The sequence below is a fragment of the Ursus americanus genome, chromosome 9 (assembly GCF_024610735.1).
Source record: "Ursus americanus isolate L20-20 chromosome 9, mUrsAme1.1.p, whole genome shotgun sequence".
Classification (NCBI taxonomy): Eukaryota; Metazoa; Chordata; class Mammalia; order Carnivora; family Ursidae; genus Ursus; species Ursus americanus.
Genome location: NC_142135.1, coordinates 76,447,614 through 76,469,988, shown reverse-complemented (window position 1 = coordinate 76,469,988; position 22,375 = coordinate 76,447,614). Strand labels below are relative to the sequence as shown.

At 33.1% G+C, this 22,375-nt stretch overlaps 1 protein-coding gene across 2 annotated transcripts in view; it reads left to right on the top strand.

The window, feature by feature from the left end:
* SNTG1 (syntrophin gamma 1) overlaps nucleotides 1-5,729 on the top strand; it is a 296,161-nt gene extending 290,432 nt beyond the window's left edge. For both annotated transcript variants that reach the window (XM_045789165.1, XM_045789163.1), the window contains one exon: nucleotides 5,571-5,729. In XM_045789165.1, coding sequence (XP_045645121.1) covers nucleotides 5,571-5,729 — 159 coding nt within the window. The remainder of the gene's footprint in view (nucleotides 1-5,570) is intronic.
* The last annotated feature ends 16,646 nt before the right edge of the window (nucleotides 5,730-22,375 follow it).

Here is a 22,375-nt window from a genome sequence, read left to right as displayed (position 1 = left end):
TAAGAGAAGAAAACAAGCCAACACTTTTCTATTTAGTGGAACAGTGCAAAATATAGAAACCTATTTACATTGATTTGATCATTGGAGTCTTTTTCCCCAAAACCATTTCCTGCCCCCAACCTTCACAGTCTCAGAGACTCCATGCTGCCATAACATACCTTTTCACAAATACTAGGTTCAGTAAGACTTAAATCAAAAACAAGATTGACTTCCAGTAATGCCACTTTTAGCTAATTTCTATATATCTTCATTTTCTCATTATAAATTGTGGATGAAATTCCCGCCTTAAAAGAGTACTGTAGGGACAACAAGTTCTGTGGTTTGATGGTAAGGATTGAATATATGACACAATAGACGGAGCATTTTGCATGCTCAGTGTCAAAGATGTCTACTAAGGAATTCATGGTGTGTTGGTCTGCCTTTTGGAGAATGACTGGCAATTTAAGTGAATTCATATTCATATTTAGCCGTGAGGTCTCATAGATGAGAAGTTTAATATTCACAAACCTGGGTAGGTATTTGAGATGAAGGATTTCCCTCAGCATTGGAAATGAAGAATCATCTTCCTATCCTGCTTTTCACAATTTCTGACTTTTTTTGGCATCTGGAACCAAAGATTTTATAAAATTCCAAGATTCTCTTCTTTTCACCGCAAATTATTGACAGCAACAGCTGTTTAGATTATGGGCAAAAAACAAATGGGAGACGAGGGCAGGGACACCTAGTTAATATTGCAGGTCCTGCGTCAATTCATGTTTTGAAGTGCTTCATACTGTAAAAGAACTGAAGCATCAGTACATAAATCGGAGGAAAATTTTGAAGTTAGTTGTGTGTGTGTGTATAATTTACATACCCATTGTTTTATCTGAAATCTTATTTCAAACTACTGATTGGATTAGGAAAAGAAATATGTAGTAAAGGAGAAACCTGGGCTTATGTTTCTAGTTTTAAAAGAGCTTCTAAACTCTTGGGAATCACTGAGGATTCCGAACCATTTTTATTTCCCACTGAGATTTTTTTTTCTTTGTACATGGTTTATTTTTCAAGTCTTCTATTTTCTCTTTAGGAATATTGAATTTTATTTCCTCATGTGTATTAGGGGTCCAAAACATTTTTTAACTTGCTAACCTATAAATTTAAATTAACATCTTTAAGGTAAAAACAAATATATTACCTGCCTCTAAAATAAGTAAGTGTCGAGGGGAACATGTCCATGGTGTGATATATTTTTTTTTCCTTTTTGCCAAACGTCACCGTTTACCTATAGAAGAAATGTAATTACATTTTTATTTTATTGATGTAAGTAAAAACATTTTGAAAATCAAAATTTTAAGAATAAAGATACACTTGAAAGTATTTTCCAAGAAAGTAAAATAACTTAAAATGGAGTCTAGGAACCAGCTACTGTATTATCTTCTCATAATAAAGAAACAGTACCCGAAATTGCAATAATCATGAAATCATTTGAAAATGGGAAAATAGAATTTTGACCCAAAACATTATTTGATTATGAAAACAGGTACCATAGACTTGTTCATAATACGTACATATTTTATTTAGAGTCTTTTACATTTGCATTAAGATCAATTGTTTAAATTGTCCCATATGAGTTTCTAAAGTAATCAGTCATGTCTTCTTCAAATTTAGGGTCCCCGTGAATATCAATGCATTGTCTGGTATACTGTCATTCACTAAATAACTTAATATTAGAAAAATGGTATAAATATGGTATTAACATATATCAGTGTCTTATTTTTTAAAATTAACTTAAGGAATGACACAAGATATTATTAAATAAGCTTCTATTATATCAAGATCCTAGAAGTCCTTAAACCTTTGAAAGTAAGCAGATTAATATAGATTGACAATTAAATGAGTTTTTATTTTTATTCACCAAGCCTTGTAAATAGAAGTCAGAAAACCAAGATAAATAATAAATCAATAATCCAAATCACATAAAATGTGCAAATCACTGTACTACCTTAAAGCATCTTATAAAATCGAATATAAATGTGGGTTGGACTTCCAGAATGGCAAAATAAGATCTTCTGAAATGGTACTTTTCTGGAAAAGCAATGAAAAAAACAATCAAAATTATCAGAATTAACTTTTTCAGAACTTGAAAGTAACCAAATGTTTACAATAACTAGAGTATTCATTACAGACAAAACAAACATAAAACAAACAGCCTAGAAAACATGACAGCTGTGAAAAACAGTAGACCAGAAGCCACTGGAGAGTATAGACTGTGCTTGAAACTCCTCAAAAAGCCCACTCCAGGAAAACTGTTAATTATTTGATCTATCTGGAAGCTCCATGAAAAAGCATATTTGCAGTATTTTTTCATTACTTGATATGGCTCAAACCTTGTTCATTGGGAAAACCCAACCCCAAAGTATTTATTGATATTTATTGAAAACAATGAGCAGCACATTATAATTACCTGAGTTGGTGATATTAGTAGTGACAAACAAAAAGCTAGGGAAACCTTAAAACTCAGGTCTGAGGAATAAGGGGCCTTGGAAAACTCCAATATCCTCCTGAGAACTAGAATGACAGTTGGATAGGAAGGGCTGTGTGCATGACCTAATGTCTCAGACCTGGCTGAGTCAGACAGTTATAAGATTGTTGACCACTAAGAGACTTTACTGGTAACAGTGATGGGAAATACAAGCTTTACAGAATTATGAATTATGCCAGAAAGGTCACTAAAAAGCAAAAACAAAAAAACGAAAAGGAGAGAAGGAAGAACAATAATTAACTCTATCAAACTGCTGCAGATCTTAGGGAAGATTGAGAATCTTATTTCCAAAGTATGTTATTGAAATGACCAGTTTTTATTTTTTTAAGATTTTATTTATTTATTCGACAGAGATAGAGACAGCCAGCGAGAGAGGGAACACAAGCAGGGGGAATGGGAGAGGAAGAAGCAGGCTCACAGTGGAGGAGCCTGATGTGGGGCTTGATCCCATAACGCCGGGATCACGCCCTGAGCCGAAGGCAGACGCTTAACCGCTGTGCCACCCAGGCGCCCCTGAAATGACCAGTTTTAAACAAAAATTATGAGACATTTAAAGAATCAAGAAATTGTGGTACATATATAAGAAAAGGAACTGTCAGGAGGAACTTTCCCTGGGGAAATCCAGCTATTGGACTTAATAGACAAAAACTTTGCATTATCTACCACATATATGTTCAAAGGGCTAGTGGAAGCCATGCTCAAAGAATTAAAAGAAAGTATGACATATCTCATGAAATGGAAAATGTCAATAAAGACATAGAAATAATAAAATCAAATTTTATCATATAAAAGTGCAATAACAAATAAAAAATTCCCTGGAAGTATTAAACAAAAGATATGAATTTTTGAACAGAAAATGAGAACTTGAAGTGTGTGACAGCACCAATCATATACATAACGGGAATCCGAGGAAAGTGGAGAGAAAATGGGAAGAATGATTATTTGAAGAAATAAAACAACTGAAAACTTCTCAAATATGATGAAAAATATTAACCTCCAAATCCCTGAAGCCACAAGAAGGAATATAGTGGCCATAGGTGACCATTGAGACAGAGGAAAAATTAGTTGACATTGGTATCAATAACCAAATTTGAACACATTTCTGCCTCCTGCTTTCTCCTCTTACCTATTACTTCCTGTCTACCACTAACTGCCCTGAAAAAAAGTATAAATATTTTACAGTGCTAATCAACATCAAATAATTGGCTTATAATTATAAGGTATGAATAATTGAAAATAGTAAACTTTCTAAAAATTTCTGTATAATTAGTTATCTGTTCTCCAAATTAATAAAGATGTGGCAGAATTATTTTTGAACAAAAGTTGTTATATTTTTGCCTACTTGTGATATTGAAAATATTTCCCCTTTACCGAGAGTGAATTGCATGTTTTTTTGTTGTTTTCTTTTTTTAATAATACATTGGCACATCTCATATTTTCCAAAACTTTACCACCCTTTTCATATCTGGCTCACTTAATATGGGTTGATATCAAAAGTAATTCAGAATCTGCAGGTGACATAAACTGGTTGCGCAAAGAATGAAGGGATGAACAGGGAACTTCAAGGTTGAGTTAAGGCAATAGAAAAGCTGCTAGTTGACAAATAACATATCATAGTGCCACTGAAGTGGATTGTTAAAAATAAAGCTTCTGAAATAATTATGATGGAATAACTAAAATCATTTTTAGATTGAAGTATTTTAGGAAATTAGAATAGTTAAGTCTTTGCTGCTCTCTAGAATAAGTCACCATTTGCCATAGGAAACTATGAAATACTTAAGTTTTAAAGGGAATTACTGAGAAAGCATAGATATTTTACATATATTGTACAGAACTGTGAATGAATTTATGTTGTGTTCTATTGTACTCCTACTGCATGATCTGATAAAATATTCTGAAGGTGAATTATTTTACTTACATAATTTCCTGGTGCATGGCACATGTTATGATATGTCCCAGCTGAATAAATACTTTGAACTGTTTTCCATTGTCACATACTACAAATTGCAAACACTATTACTAGTGTGTATATCAATTGTAATGTTACATTCTTTATTATAAATATGAATGATATAGCAACAACTTTGTCAGTAATTTCATATGGTTTATTACACTCTAATTATCCTCATTGTGAATAAGTTTGCCATCTAGACTACATTAAGCATATGTATGTATTTGTCTTCTCTCAATCCTCTTGAACATTTTATGGGACTACTGATGGTTTTCCATACCTGATCACCCAAGGTGATGTCAGCTTTTGAAATCTATCCTGAGCATCACCTCATGATTTTACAGCTCATCTGACATTATTTCTGGTTTCAGAAAAACAAAACAAAACTCTTTTCTATTTTTTGTTTTCAATGTGGGCCACAAATTTCCTTAAGGATTCAAATAGGAAACATATTTCAAAAAATCCAAATGATTAGTGGGCTTTGGTTGATTTTTTTTAACAACCAAATACAACAAATTTAAACAACCAAGTACAACAATTAAAATTAAATACATTTAAAATTAATGCATGCATTACATTTTGGAATTGAACCATTTGGCTCCTAGTGTCATAAACGTTCATAACCTCTCCCTTTCAGCATTTCATATTCAGTGTCTTATGATAAATTGTAGCTTATTCTAGAGAATAATGAAGAATATTTTTAAAATTATTTCAATCCAGATTTATCATCTGAAATGTGTATAAAGAGATTAAAAATATTTTTTAAACTATTCCCATGTTTTGTACCTTATCAAGAATAAAATTTTATTCTGGTCAAATATATTTCTATCCAGCATTTGGCAATACTGAAATGACTTTCATAGATAACAAAAATGCTTAGTATTTCTCTCTCTTAGACTGCCATGTTTTGAAGTAAATCTGCAATACATTATATATTGAACAAAAATGTCTAAGTTTCTATACATTTGATAGAATTAACTGATTTGAATTATGTTTATTGAGCTTGAAAAAATTACCCATTATTATCTAGTTGTCCAATTATTGTCAACTTTTTTAAAGTAATTGATTTTATCTGAAGCATTTCTTTTTCCCTTTCAGGAGCTGGAGTTTTCAAATCTATTTGCTGTTCTTCACTGCATTCATTCATTCTTTGCTGCCAAAGTAGCTTGTTTGGACCCTCTCTTTTTAGGCAATCAGGCTACTGCTTCTGCTGCCTCCAGCTCTGCTACTACAAGCAAAGCAAAGTACACAACTTGACATACTGAGCTTTGCATTGTCACTTACCATGACTATATAAAGAGAATAAACATAGTCATCATTTTAGACCTTGGAGAAACAATGACATCACCAAGTCAACAGTGAATTCAGTTTGAAATTTCAACAGAAAACAAGGTTATTAAGGGATCTCAAAAGCACTTCTATTTTGGAACGCATCTGTGAATAATCTTAAATGAACATAACAGCTTGTTCTCACTCAGTTTATTTGTACCAGTAGTTCATCGAAAGTGAAGACAAAAGAATGAATGATTCAATGTATGTAAATAATATAAAAATTGTAAGCTACCTATTAATAAAAATACCACTTAAATGGTTATTTCTGTATTTTAGATTATTTTCTATGACAAATACATGTTGGGCCAGATCATGAACTAATGCCCTATCACTGAATTATGAATGATATAAAGGAGGCAAAAAACCACATGGTGGCAAAGAAAAAAGCATGCAAAAAATTTCATCAAAGAAGAAAGCACTTTAATTTGCTGATGTAGATTTTTCCTTCTATTTTCATTCCGTGATATGACACTGGCATTCCAATTTTGTTTATCTTGTTGTCGACTATTCCTAAGATTTTCAAAAGAATAAATACATCGATTATATGATAGTCAAAATGTAAAATGTACTATTTGTCCTTAAATCACTGATTCCATTGTTTTATCGCCGCTAGTGTCAACCAAATATGCTAAACCAAATGTGTTAATTTAATTATGAATCATGAAAATGTTCATGAACCTCTTGTTCTTTCCTTCATTTAAGGAGATTTATACTTACCTAATGGAATTTGTTATCAAATTAAAATTTCATAAATTTTCAGTGACCCCAAAAACTTTTATAGAGAAAATAATATGAAAAATGTGGTGTGAGAAGCAATTCTTTGTAATCCTAATTCTACTAGTTAATCATGGACTGAAATGACCTTAGCATGTAGTCTCAGTTTTACTTATTTCAGGTAAATGACATTTTCCCATTTTAATAATATTTTATGAGAAAATAAGATGAGCTATGAAAATAAAATTTTAAATTTCTAACTTACCATATCATAAAAAGTGATTATATAATGCCAAACTATGTGGGTTACTTTAGTTAACTTGTCTTAGTAAATGTGAAGAGGCTGGAAATTTGAAAGCATCAGAGATATGTACACCCGACTCAGATCCCAGGTATTATATAACCATTTGTTTAATGTGGAAAACACTATCTGTCCTTTATTACAGCTGTACTGAGATCTGCTTTTAAACAACCAGCTGCCTATTAAAAAAAAAAGAAAGAAAAAAATACTTTTTTTATTAACACACACGTTCCCAACTAAATCAAACATTGGAAAGTTCCTTGTGAAGATGATGAAATATCCAGTAAGGTGGTGTACTTTTCTTTTTTAAATAGGAAAAAAAAATTTACTCAAGAAGAAAACAAAATTATTTGCAAAAAGGACACATGATCGTTATGCTTTAAAATTTATGAAACTATTTCCATAATCATCATAAATTATTAATTCACTTTGTGTCTGGTTAATTCTTAAGCATGTTAAATTGAAAAGAAAGAGTGAAGGTTCATTATTGTATGTGGCAAGAATTAAGCTGGATCTAGGACACCTTATTAAAAGAACTGTGGCTAATTAGACCATATAATTAGACCAATAATATATTTTATTTGCCCATAAAATTAATATATGTTCATAATTGGGAAAACACTGTGAAATTATTGCTTAGTAAGTATTCACCAAATAGAACAGTCATTCTAAAGTCAGAAGTCCACCAAAACCAAGTTTCAGTAAGCATCTGTTGAGCTTATGGGGGAAGAGCAAAGGGAGGCATCCATCTGCCTTAGGATCAGAAGCAGTAGTAGCCACTTCATTATAGAATCTCTTCTATGAGCTAGAGTTGTATCTTGGTGTGCCCTACATTGGGGCAACATTTATGTGTCCACAGTGTGATAATCTGGTCTACAGGCATTGTGAAATGGGCTAGTTAGCCAAAAGGAAAAAAAATAGTTTTAAAACCTTATATATGTGTTATGTAATCATTTTTAATAAATAATGTCAGATTTTGTAAAAGCTTCATTTTAAATATACAAGAAGAAAATTTAATTAAATATCCTTTTTGTTATATCATAAAAATCTTCTAGTCTGTGCTTATGTGTATGATGAAGGAAAATGTGCACAATGAGATATATGGATATATATCTCCTTGTACAACACACACACACACATATATATGTGTGCATATGTATATAATAAAATGCTACCAACAAATTATATTAGAAGAATATATTTCAAGTACATATATTTAATATACTTTAAATTTACACTGTAAATTGTAGCTTGAATTAAAATTTATGATAATACTATATTGTGTTTATTTTTGATACCATTGATAAAAAAACTAACGTACCTAAATTACTACTTAACATTAGTGAAGCACCTATCTATTAGAAAAATATTATTCTGATGTTCATCAGTTACCAAATAGTATTTAACATTTTCCATTACAGTGGAATGATTAACCACTGTCATTTGTTATAACTTGGACTATTTGAATGAGAAAGCTTAAAAATGAATAAAATACTCAGATAAATCTCTATTTCTAGTGTAATTTATGTTTAGGTGCATGAGATTTATTCATGAAATCCTAGTTTGTACAAGAGCACATTTTAATAGCAGAATGCTTAATTATGTGTTAACCCCTCCAGTGCCTTGGGATATGTGTGTATATGTGTGTGTGTTTACACATTATACATATATGTATACATATGTGTGTGTGTGTATATATGCACACACATATGCATGCACATTAAAGGGTTCATTATAGTGTACATAGTGCAAGCTCAAAGGGAATATTATATTATAGGTACTTAGGTCAGAGAAGGGTGAAGTATTTGTTAACTACTATAATAATGTATTTTGCCTGATAGAGAATAACAATTAATTTAAGCTGAAGTATGCAGAAGCGGGGGAATTTTTAATTTGTTATACTGCAACAAATATTTATTTAAAAAATACTTTAAGATAATATAAATGTAACGTATACCCCAACATTTATCATCCAACACTAGTTTAAAGGGAATAACCAGCTAATCATTCTTGCCCATTTTTCAGGCAGGTACCAACTTAGAGTTTTAAAGTCTTTGCTCACAAAACCGTCATTAAACAGGAGGAAAAGTAATTACTTAAAAATAAATATCAAGTTCATATTAATCATGTAAGCAGAGAAATTTTCCTTTGGGTGCATTGGTTTATAGATCGACATTTCCTTCATTTTCAATGACAAATCTTGCTCATAAACTTTGTTTACATGGAATGCTGGGTTTGAGAGAGGCTTGATTTGTTATTGTGGGAAAATAATAATCCTAACAATTATTTAGAATTACTGCTAGAAATCAGCAGGTGGAGAAGCTTTAAAAGCACAAGGGTGATCTTGTGCTTAACTTTTTAAGGTAAGTGTACATGTTCTGATATTAATAACAAACATTTTGCTATTCTTAATAGTGCTGTATTCATGAGCTCTTCTTAAAGAATTGCTTTATTCATACCTCTAAAACTCTTCTTTATGATTTATTCTTATTCCTTAATACTTTAAAATCATAATTCACTTATTTGCACATTTGAAGTTGCTTTTGAAGATAAACTAAATATTATAAATGTTATATATTTTATACATATTAAAAATGCAATGAAAATACCAGAAATATGAAATGTAAATATATTTATTTCATTTTTAATTGTTTTGGTGGATGTTTGTAAAATGTAAATTAATATCTGTGACAAAAAACTTGTCACTTTGTTCTTTGAGTTCGTTAATGTACTACTAATAAAACTGTACCTTTTTTAATGAAGCATACTGGAAAATAAAAATAAATACTTTCTACTACATTTGAATTTTTACTTCTTGGGTTTGATTTGTAAGTTTCACATGTGTTTAGAACATGATTCTGATGAACTTAACTGCAATGAACAGGGGCAGATAAGAGCTGTCAGCCTGGGGTAAAGGTCCCCAGGGGCATGATCTGTTCTGGTTCATCAATATTTATGAAGATTAGACATCTAACCTCTAAAGACCCTAAAGATCGAAGAAAATGCTATTTGCCAAATTACTGAAACAACCAGACTTACAACTTTTGAAAACATGACAACTTTGATATTTTCACATTGGTCCATTGTGAGCTGAATCTACATTGAGACGACTAGTCTGACAGGGCATCATCATTTGCCCATTTGTAACTGAGAAGACCGCAGTTGTCTTTCAGGTAATTACCATGCCATAAAAGAGAGTGATTACAGGAATCACTTTAAAACAACTATTCCAGTTGATATCTGTATCATTCCAGTTGTTAAATGAACATCTCTCTCCGTTTTATATGGGTTTTTTTGTTTTGAAAAAAAACTGCTGAAAAAATAGTACATGCCCATCATTAGGAATTCAGGTCATTAAAAATATTAAAAAGTAGATACTATATTAAACCTTACAACCATAAAAATAAACACAATTCATCTTAGAGTTATTTTATGTAGAGAGAGCCCAAAATAAACATAACTAGTTGATGTACTGAAGTCGATGTACAAGTGCATGGATTTAAATGCTTCTTAAATATATACCTTCAAATAGTACAATATAAAGCAGATAACTGTGTTTTGGGTGAATGTATGAAGAATAATAGCAAAATGTGGATTTTTAAAAGTTAACTACCTATTAGCAATAAGTAGAATTATGTATATATTTTAAAAGGATCTTGAACTCAAGAATATTCTTTTTTTGATTTTTAAGATTAATTGCAGTTTAAATATGAAAATATCAGCTTTCCAGAATACAGTTCTCTATGTTTTGATAAATGGATATGATTGTACACTACTACCAAGATAAAAATACAGCATAGTTCAATCTCATCAGTAAATGCCCCAGTGCCACTTTGTAGACAATCCTTCTTCTAATCCCAACCCCTGTAAACTATCAATCTGTCCCCATAGCTTTCCCTTTTCAAAATTTAAATGTACAGTATGTCATCTTTTGAGGTTATTCCCTATCTTTTGGGAGATCACGTCTCTGCAAAAAGTCTTTTTATGTATGTTCTCCTTCAAGAGGATACCAATCTTGATCCTGTTCATTGTGTCCACAAAAGTTCTATAACCATCTTTGCCCTTTATCCACTAGATCCCACCTATCTTCAGTCAGAGGCACCTCTAACCAGCTTTAGAGTCTTCTAGGCATGAAACAGGTACTACCTTTTACATGAGCAAGTATGGAGAGAAGGGAGGAAACATATTTTTATAATGGGAATTCCATTCAGAAAATACAACAATATATATATTTTTTTAGTGTAAGAATTTCCATGAGTTTACTTTTTTAAAAATTTATTTATTTATTTTAGAGAGAGAGAGAGAGAGCATGAGCGGGAGGGGCAGAGGTAGAGGGAGAGAGAAACTGGAGCAAAATTCATGCTAGCTGCAGAGCCTGAGGCAGGGCTCAATTCCATAACCTTGAGATCATGATTTGAGCCAAAAGCAAGAGTCTGATGCTCAACCCACTGAGCCATCCAAGTGCCCAAGCCTGAGTTTCTTTTTGGTTGAACACTAGTTTTTAAATTATTTGAGTAAATACCAAGAAAGTTTATTGCAATTTCATATGGCAAGAGTATGTTTAATTTTGTAAGAAATCATTAAAATTTCTTCCAAAGTGACTATACAATTTGGTATTCTCACCAGTAATAAATGTGAATACCTTTTGCTCCACATCTTCACGAGCATTTTGGCCATTCTAATAGTGGTATCCTTACCTAATCATAAGCTGAATGAGAGTCTTAGTTCTCAGTGCCCAGTAGCTCCTATTCTTCCTAACTGTTTCAACTTAAAATTCTTCATCATCTTTGTATTTATTTGTTCGAGCTGCCATAACAACGTAACACAAATTGAGTGGCATAAACAACAGAAGTCTATTAGCTTGCGGGTCTGGAGGCTAGAAGTCTGAGATCAAGGTGTCAGTAGGACCATGCATCCCATGAAGGCATTAAGGAAAAATCTGTTCTGGGATTCTCTCCTGGTGCCTGATAGTTCCTTGACAGCATATTTGTAATCTTCACATGGTATTCTTCTTGTGTGTGTGTGTGTGTGTGTGTGTGTGTGTGTGTGTGTGTCCTTTTTTATAAGGACATCCAGTCAAATTGGATTAGGGGTCTGCCATACTTTAGTATGACCTCATCTTAACTCACCAAATCTATAATGACCCTATTTCCAATAAAGTCACATTCTGATGTCAGAGGGTTAGAATTTTAACCTATTAATTTTGATGAAAACACATTTCAACACACAACAGTCCTTTAGATGGCAGCTTAAATGCCCTTTATAATGAGAAGGTTTTTTCTTTCTCTTCATCAGAAAAGCTGAAGTCTTTCTGCCATGTACTTATAGCACTTGGCCACTTTTATTACTATGGTTTAATTTACTATTTTCCCTATTAAACTTTAATTTTTTTGAAGGCAGAGACTATGTCCATTTTGCTTACCTTAGTATATTTACCACCTAGCACCATGTTTGGAACGAAGAGGTACTTAATGAAAGGTGTTATTGTTGGGTCTTAATAGAAACAATAACCAAAACTGAGGTTTTTGTCCAGAATTAAAGTGAATGGCATTACAAAAGTGACTACATTATGCTATTTTAGTGATTATCTTGATATAATTGCTTATTTTTCTAAGAAAATAGTTTGCTCTTATAAGGAACTGTTAATCATATAAATAATAGCTAAAAAAATAGGAAAACAAGAGTTGTTATTCCTTTGTACTTTTAAAATTATTTAGGTCTGATGTTTCTTGTCTTGCATTATCATTTTATTTAAAACATCTTGTAGTTATATGTGTGTGTACATATATAAATACATTTTAGTAATCTATCAATAGTAATCTATAATAGTGACCTATACCTAGTAATATGTAAATACATTTTTTAAATGATCAAGTTTTACATTATTTAGAAACACTTTTTCTAAAAGCAAATATAAAAGAAAAATTTCAAAATTAAGCCATTGTAAAGTAAACATTGAAAAACATATATAAATATAGTGTTATACAGGAGAACTCAATTTACCAATTCTGTGAAATGCTCTCAGAACGATAAAAATAATCAAGATGCATCCAGAGAGAATAAGGATCTCTGTTGTCCAGCAGTAAAGCTAGCTTTCTTAAGAATAATCAGGATAAAAGAAACTACTTCAACTCTTCTTTTCTTGAGTTACTGATTTTGTTCAATAAATAAGTGAAACCAAAGAATCAAAGTCAAATAACCATGAATATGTTATGTTGACATTTCTAAATGACTTTGAATGTGCAGTAATGGGATTTGCAGATCTGCTCTATGACAGTTCCCACAAAATTATTATGTGGAACAAAATTATGCCATTCCTAAAAAATGATTGTGTTGCCATGGTCACTTCTGTCAGGAACACTCTATCTTATCTCTTCTATAGCAAGCACTTTCGGTTTCATGATTGTTTTGTTCTAAAACTCTAGTGTCTTTTAATTATGTATAACTTACTTTATTCTTTTCCATAGAAAATGTTGCAAATGATTATCAGCTATTTACTGAAAAAAATAATTTATTGATGTGAAATTTAAAAAACAAATTTACAAATTAACTATTTTAAAGTAAACAATTCAGTGACATTTAGTATATTCAGTTTTGTGCTACCACTGCCTCTATCTAGTTTCAAAACATTTCCATCATTCCACAGTAGTATCATTATACATTAGGCAATCTGTCCCCATTCTTCTTTTCCCCCAGCCCCTCACAAATATCTATATGCATTTTGTCTCCATGGATTTATCTTTTCTGGTTATTGCATATAAGTGGAATGATACAATATGTGACCTTTGTGTCTGACTTTTTTCACCAGCAAAATGTGTTCTGGGTTCATCTGTGTTGTGTGAAACAGTTCTTCATTCCTTTTTTATGGTTGAATATCCAACTACTCTGATAACATACAAAAGGAAGATAATAATTCTGCTCATTTGAGTTCCACATCCTACTCAGAAAAATCGATAGTGATGGGGTTAAAGGAAACAAAGAAGGATCTAAGTCCATTATTGGATTCAGAATGGCCTCTATAAACTATTCAAATGAACACAATTTGTCTTTGAAAGTGGGCCATCTTTACTCCTGCACCTCATTGCATGTTTTCTGCATAATGTGAATAATTTATGTAGTTCTCTAATGCTCCTACTTAAGCCTTCCTGGCTTAGTGTTACCTAACATGCTCCAAAATACAGATATTCTTAGGATTTTATCAAAACTCATATCCCTTATTATCAAAATTCATATTCCCTAAATTCCATTAAGCTAAGCTAAAAGAAATATGGAGAATAAAATCAGAACGAACCATGAGAGACTGTGGACTCTGGAAAACAAACTGAGGGCTTCAGAGGGGAGGGGAGTGGGGGATTGGGATAGGCTGGTGATGGGTATTAAGGAGGGCACATATTGCATGGTGCACTGGGTGTTATATGCAAATAATGAATCATGGAACATTGCATCAAAAACTGGGGATGTACTGTATGGTGATTAATATAACAAAATAAAAATTATTAAAAAAAAAAGGAATGACATCAACACAAAAGAAGAAACCAACTTCAAATATTATGGAAGTTTCTGGATTCAGATGGACTGGAACTATTATACCCCAACTTTTTTTAAGTTTCATAAGCCAATAAATCCAGCTTTTTCTCAGGAAAAAAAAAAAAAGAATGAATTCAAACTGATGGATGTTAATGACAATAGATAACACTTTTATAGCATTTACTGTGTATCCAGTCTGCTTCTAGGTTGTTTACATATATTAACTCATTTAATCCTCATGACAACTTTTAAGGTAGGTACTAATATTATTTCTATTTTATGGGTAAGAACATGGAGTTTAAACAGATTTCCCTAAATCCTCTAGCAAGTTACAAAAGCAGAAAAAATGAATAAAACATTGTTTGTATATATATATTTTTTCCTTTGGAAAGCACTTAAATGAAATTTCAGTCACAGTAATTAACTAAATGTTGGGAGTATTAGAAAGGTGGGCAAGCTTTTTAAGTGTTTGTTTTTTATTTATAGTCAGACATGGATCAACAATGTTTTCAATGATTGGTTGTTTGGCCTTGTGAATTGCTCTGAGATGTTGTTCTACTTCTAAATGTGCTTTGTTAGGGATGCCTGATGTCTCAAATTCATGAGATTACAACCAGTGTTTTCACAGTGGAATCCATGGCAATGAAAGTAGGTAATGGGATCATCCCTTCAGGGGTAGATGCTCTTTATAAATTGAGACTATATTACACAGAGGCTATGTAATATATTGAGAGGTGTTATAACAGTAGGACCTCCACTGACATAGGCCTTATCTCTATGGCTCATTTGTGCAACCCCAGGTTCCTTTGTTCCAAGACCACTTGGTTCCAACTTCTCTAAACTTCTTTCAGATAGCCATTGCCCTGTGCTTCTTCCTGTTCAGAATCCTTAAACCTAAGGTGCCTCCACCTGGAACTCATTCACTAATTTACATACATAACTGCTACTTACTCCAGGTGTCATTTTAAAGGCTACTTTTTTCAATGAAACTTTCCTTGATACCACTCCTTTCCATCACCATCATTAAGACTTCCGAGTTACATTTCATTATCTTCTTTTTGTATATAAGGAAACTGAGAAAAATTGCCTATTCATTTTTACAAGTTTAGGCAAAGGGTAATTAAAATAGGCTGAGCACAAGTTTCTTGGCTACATAAAACATGGAGAGAAAAATGTACAATGGCTAGGAAGCTTAGGACCCAAAAAAAGAATGACAATGAAATCTGAGTTATCTTATTGACTCATGTGTCTCAGACAGGCTAATGGAGAAATCAGCAACCAAGAACACCAATGAGCACAAATTATAAAAAGCTTCAAGGAAAGCATGTTCACTTTAGCCATATCACCTGGTAAGGGACAAATTAGCAAGACAGAAGACATTTGGACAACAGAAATCATTAACAAATATGAAGATAGCATGCTAAAAGTTACAAAAGCTGAAAAAGAAAGAGAAAGCAGACTGAAAAAAAATGAGCAGGGCCTTAGGGATCTGTGGGCTTGGAGCAAAAAAAAAAAAAAAAAAACCTAACATTTTTGTCATGGCAATCCCAGAAGGAAAGGAAAACCTAGTTGGAATTAAAAAAAAAAGTATTTGAAGAACTAATGGCTGAAAACTGCCCAAATTTATAAAATATAAATCCATATAGATTCAAGTATGTGAGTGAATCCCAAACAGGATAAAGTCGAAGAAATCCCTTACAAAATATATCACCAACTATATCAAAGTGAAAACATGTATATCATCAAATTAAAGGCAAAGAAAGTGAAAGCAGAAAGAGAGAAAGGACTCTACTATAGGGAGATAAAAAACAAACAAACAAACAAAAAACAATTAGGATGATAGTAGATTTCACTTCTGAAACCATAGTAGCCAGAAGAACGTAGAATGACATATTCCAAGTTTTGAAAGAAATGGATTATCAAACCACAATATTATCTCCAGTAAAAATATCCTTCAAGAATAAGGGAGAAAGCTTGTTTGGGAAACTGAGAGTTGCCTGGAATGGCTCCTCCCCTTCCTGCCCAGGCAAGGGTATTGGGGCATAGCCCCACTCTCTATGGCTCTTGTCCCACTGACCAGAAAGGCAGATAAAAACACCTGAAAGCTGTGCTTCCCAGTGGAGCTCAAGCCAAGAGAAAGACAGGCAGAACTCATAGCTTGCAGGGCAAAGGCAGTGGCCTTGTTTTGCAAGGGAACTTGACATGCAAATTGAATTACTACAACAAACAAAGAATTTTGCAAGTTTTAGAGCTGTTTCTCCTGTGCTCAAACAAAGATTCTAATTCATAGTTATGCTCATCACTCCATACAGCTTTCAGCCTGTCTGACCAGAGAATCTAACCAGAGCAAACGGGGAAATGTAAAGCTCATTCAATAGCCTTAGGTACAGTGGCACTTGAACACAGAGTAAAGCCTCTCTGTGGCTATGGCTTCCCTCATCTGCAAAGTAAAACCAATGACCTCACTTAACCAGGAAATTTAGTGCACACTCATCCAGTTTGGATCCCCAGTGAGTCATGCAGGCTCTGAATCCTGTCTTGGTGCCCTCCCAGGGCAAGGAAACTAATTCATATTTCACCTACAAATGAATATAGTGCCCAGTCTTATAGCCCCAGTCCTACCATCTGGTAAGCCTGACCAGAGAATCCAGGCAAGTGTAGAGCCCACTGTACAGCTTCATTTGGGTAGGGAATGAAGTCAGTAGTCTTATCTAACCGTTCTCAGGCACTGGAACAATCCCCCACCCTTTCCCAGCCTCACAGTTTGAACAGTTGCCTCTCCCCAAAATATTCTTACCCAAAATATTACCAAGAGACACCTCCAGAAACCCAAACTGAGCTGATTGTTGCAGATCTCTCTCTGCCAAAACAAACCTATAAAGTCTGGAAGAGGAATATGATTAATTTAAATGTGTGGATGCCAATGTAAGAAATCAAGGATTATGAAAAACCAGGTAAGTGTGACATCATCAAAGGACACTAATACAGCTGTAATAATTGATCATAAAGAATTGGGGGGGGGAGAAGTGGAGATCCATGAACTGTCAGACAAACAATTCAGAATAATCCTCTTAAAGTAGTGTAATGAAATATAAGAACACACAGAAAACTAAATGAAATTAAGAAAACATTGCATGAATAAAACAAGAAGATATACAAAGCAATAGAAACCATTAAGACAAACTAACAGAGATCTTAGAGGTAAAAAACACAATAAGTGAACTGAAGAATTCAATTCTTCGAAAGCAGAATTGACCATGCAAAAGAAAGAATCAGTGACCTGGATGATAGGACATTAGAAATAGTACAGTCAGAGGAACAAAAAGGGGGGGGGGGAGGAAAAGAGTGAATAAAGCCTAAGAGACTCATAGAACACAATAAAAAAGAATGATATTTGCATTATGGGAATTCCAGAAGCAGAAAAGAAAAAGGAACAAAAATATATTTAAAGCAATAATGGTTGAAAATTTACCAAACTTGGGGAAAGAAATAGACATTCAGATCCATAAAGCCAAAAGGAACCCCAAAAATGTTGAAGCTGACTAGGGCTACACCAAGACATATATAATTAAATTGCCAAAAGGCAAAGGCGAAGAAAAAAAAAATTGAAGCAGTAAGAGAAAAGAGAGAAGTTACATAGAAGGGAACCCCCATTAGACAAAACTGTTGGCAGATTTTTAACAGAAATGGAATGATATATTCATATTATTGAAAGAAAAAAAACTGCCAACCAAGAATTCTGTATCTAGGAAATTTTTCCTTCAGAAATGAGTTATAAAGACTGTCCCAAACAAACACAACAAAAGCTGAAGGAGTTCATTTACAACTAGATGTGCCTTACAAGAAACGTTAAAGGGAGTTCTTTCAGTGGAAGTAAGAAGACACTAATAAAAGTCATAAAATTATAAAACCAGCATTAAACTTGCTGTAATGGTAAACACATGGTCAAAATTGGATTCTGTAATTTGGTAATGGTGGTCCATAATTCACGTACAATTCTAGCTTAAAAGTGAAAAAAAAAAGAAAAATAACCATAACAACCGTAATCTGTTATTACAAATACATCTGTCCTTATACCAAAAGCAGATAAGGACACTAATAGATAAGAAAACCACAGGCTGATATCCATGGTGGATATAGAGACAAAATTTTTCAATAAAATATTAGCAAACCGACTTCAGCAGTACATTAAAAGGATCATTCATCATGATCAAATGTGATTTATCTCTGGGGTGCAAAGGGGTGGTTCCACATACACAAATCAATCAATGTCATATATCACCTTAATATAATAAAAGCAAAGAATCATATAATCATCTCAATAGATGAAGAAAAAAATTTTGATAAAACTCAACCGCAGTTCATGATAAAAACTCTTTAATGATTTGGCATAGAAAGAATATACCTCAACATAATAAAGGTCATATATGACAAGCCCACAGCTAACATCTTACATACTCAAGAGTGAAAGTTTGGAAGCATTTCCTTTAAGACTGGGAACAAGATGAGGCGGTCCGTCTAACCACTTCTATTCTAGGTAATACCAGAAGTCTTAGCTAGAGTAATCAAGCAAGAAAAAGAAATAAAAGGTAAGACAATTGGAAAGTATGAAGTAAAATTGTCTTTATTTGCAGATGGTATTATTTTTTATAGAGAAAATCCTAAAAACCCAACCAAAAAACTATTAGATCTCATCAATGATTTGTTAAGTTGCAGTATACAAAATAAACAAAAAATCAGTAGCATTTCTATACACTAACAATGAATTTCCTGAAAAACAAAGATAGTAATACAATTTACAATATTGTAAAAACCAATATAATACTTAGAAATTAATTTAACCAAGGAAGGGAAAGATTTGTACTCTGAATACTACAACACTGATGAAAAAAACCAAAGAAAACACAAATAAATGGAAAAGTATTCTATGATTATGGATTGGAAAATTTAGAATGCTAAAATGTCAATACTACCATAACCATTTATATATTCAAGGCAATCCCTATCAAGATTCCAATGGCATTTTTTACAGAAATAGAAAAAGAAACCTGAAATTTATATGGAACAAAAGACCCCAAATAGCTAACAAAATCCTGAGAAAGAATAATAAAACAGGAGGCATCACACTCACTGATTTCAAGTTTCACTACAAACCTATAGTCATCAAAGCAGTATGGCACTCACATAAAAGCAAACGAATAGACCAATAAAACAGAATAAGAGCCCAGAAATAAACCCAAGCATATATGGTCATCTAATATTTGATAAGGGAATCAAGAACACTCAGTGGAGAAAAGACTGTCTCATCAGTAAATGGTGCTGGGATAATTGGATATTCACATGTAAAAAGGAATGAAACTGAATACCTACCTTATTTCACTCAAAAAATCAACTCAAAATAAACTGAAGACTTAAATATAAAACGTGAAACTGTAAAACTCCTAGAAAAAAAATAGGAACAAAGTTCCTTGACATGGGCCTTGTTAGTGATTTTTTGGATATCACACTTAAGGTACAAGCAACAAAATAAAAAATAAACAAATGGGACTACAACAAACTAAAAAGCTTCTGCACAACAAAGAAACCATCGAAAAATTGAAAAGATGACCTATGGAATGGGAAAAAAATATTTGCAAACTGTATATCTGATAAAGGATTAATATCCACAATATATAAAGAACAATTCAGTAGCAAAAAAAAACACACACACACAAAAAAAAAAACCCAAAATAACCCATTTTAAGAAATGGTCAAAGGACCTGAATAGATCTTTTTTTCAAAGAAGATATATAAAATGTCAGCAGCTACATGAAAAATGCTCAATATCACTAGTCATTAGGGAAATGCAAATAAAATTCCCAATGAGATATCTCTTCACACCTGTTATAATGGCCGTCACCAAAAAGACAAGAGTAACAAATGCTGGCATGGATATGGAGAAAAAGGGCTCCATGCTATACGTGCCCTCCTTGATACCCAACACCAGGTTAGCAGATCTCCCCACCCCTCTCCCCTCTAAAACCTTCAGTTTGTTTCCTGGAGTCCATAGTCTCTCATGGTTCATCTCCCCTTCTGTTCCCCCCCAACTTCATTTTTCCCTTCCTTCTCCTAATGATCTCCCTTCTATTCCTTATGTTCCACAATTAAGTGAAACCATATGATAATTGTCTTTCTCTGCTTTACTTAGTTCACTTAGCATAATCTCTTCCAGTTCCATCCATGTTGATGCAAATGTTGGGTAATCATCCCTTCTGGTGGCTGAGAAACATTCCATTGTATATATGGACCACATCTTCTTTATCCATTTGTATGTTGAAGGGCATCTTGGCTCCTTCTACAGGTTGGCTATTGTGGACTTTGCTGCTATGAACATTGGGGTGCATATGGCCGTTCTTTTCACTACATCTGTATCTTTGAGGTAAATACTCAGTAGTGCAATTGCTGGATCATAGGGTAGCCCTATTTTTAACTTTTTTGAGGAACTTCCACACTGTTTCCCAAAGTGGCTGTACCAACTTGCATTCCCACCAACAGTGTAAAAGCGTTCCTCTTTCTCCACATCCTCTCCAACATTTGTTGTTTCTTGCCTTGTCATTTTTCAAATTAGTACAAACACTATGGAAGATAGGATGAAATATTCTCAAAAAATTAAAAATGGAACTATCATTGATCCAGCAATTCCATTTCTTACAATATATCCAAATGTGATGAGAACACTAACTCAAAAAAATCAGCACCTTTATATGTAGAGCAGCATTATTTACCATAGTCAAGACAGGGACACAACCTAATTCTCCACTGACAGATGAATGGAGAAAATTGTGGCATATTTATACAATGGAATAGTATTCAGCCATAAAATATGAGGAAATCCTACCATTTGTGACAACATGGATAGACCTTGAAGGTATTATGCAAATTGAAATAAGTCTGACAGAGTGTGGGGCTTCATAGTGCCTGGATAGATAAGATTTAAGTGAAATATGTCTCCTGAGGTGAGACCAATTGAAAAGCAAAAGAGGGGTGCCTGGAATGCTGGGTCTCCTTTAAAGTCTCTGAGCTTTAAATTGTCTGTAACACAAGGTGTGTCCTGAGATTCTTCGTAGAAGTGTCCATTTGACTTTTGATCCTTTCTATGTTTTGTTGTTTTCATTATTTAAGTCTTTAGTATAAATTGTATGGAAATTACAGTCAACCATGGGAAAGCTTTTATTTCATCCTCAAAGGAACTGAACCAATGGGAATGTGTTTACTTTCTTTGCTTGCTTTTTAAAGTAAAGTTTTCTTCTAAATGCAAAAGCAACACATGGAATGTTAAAAATTTTTGGAAAATACAAAATGCAAAAAAACAAAATATAAATTTCCTATCTTCATATTTTAAAAAATAAAATAAATAAAGTTTCTGAGCTGTAAGCAGCCAGATCCTTACTGTGGCTCAGTGCTCTTGCCTGGGGAGTAAATGTTTAACTTAGATGAGAAACACTCTCACCTTAATGGTCATATTCATCATACCCTTAGACTGCACAAACGACCCAAACACTGCTTGCTTCAATCATGCCTTGCCCCATTTGTCTATGTCTTGATTATTAAAGCCTAACATTCCATTCTATTTTTCTGCTCTTACTTGATATATTGATAAGACTTGCGATAAAAGTGGAGACTAAATCTGGCTTGGGACCTTTAGCCACTAGGTGACTGGGCCCCTCACCTTCTCCTTTCTCCTATTTAAGTGTCTGGAGCGATCTTTTCATTCACCTCCTTAGGGTTTGGTGGCCAAACCCAGCAACAGAGAAAGACAAATCCTATACAATCCCAGTTATATGTGGAATTAAAACAACTCATACAAAAAGAGATCAGACATGTAGCATGTGGTTACCAGATGCAGAGGTTTAGGGGAGGGGGAATTGGAGGAACGTGGTCAAAAGGTATAGATTTACAGTTGTAAGGCAGATAAGTACTAGGGAAGCAATTTACAACATGATGACTTTAGTTAACACTACTATATGATATATGAGTTCTCATCAAAGGG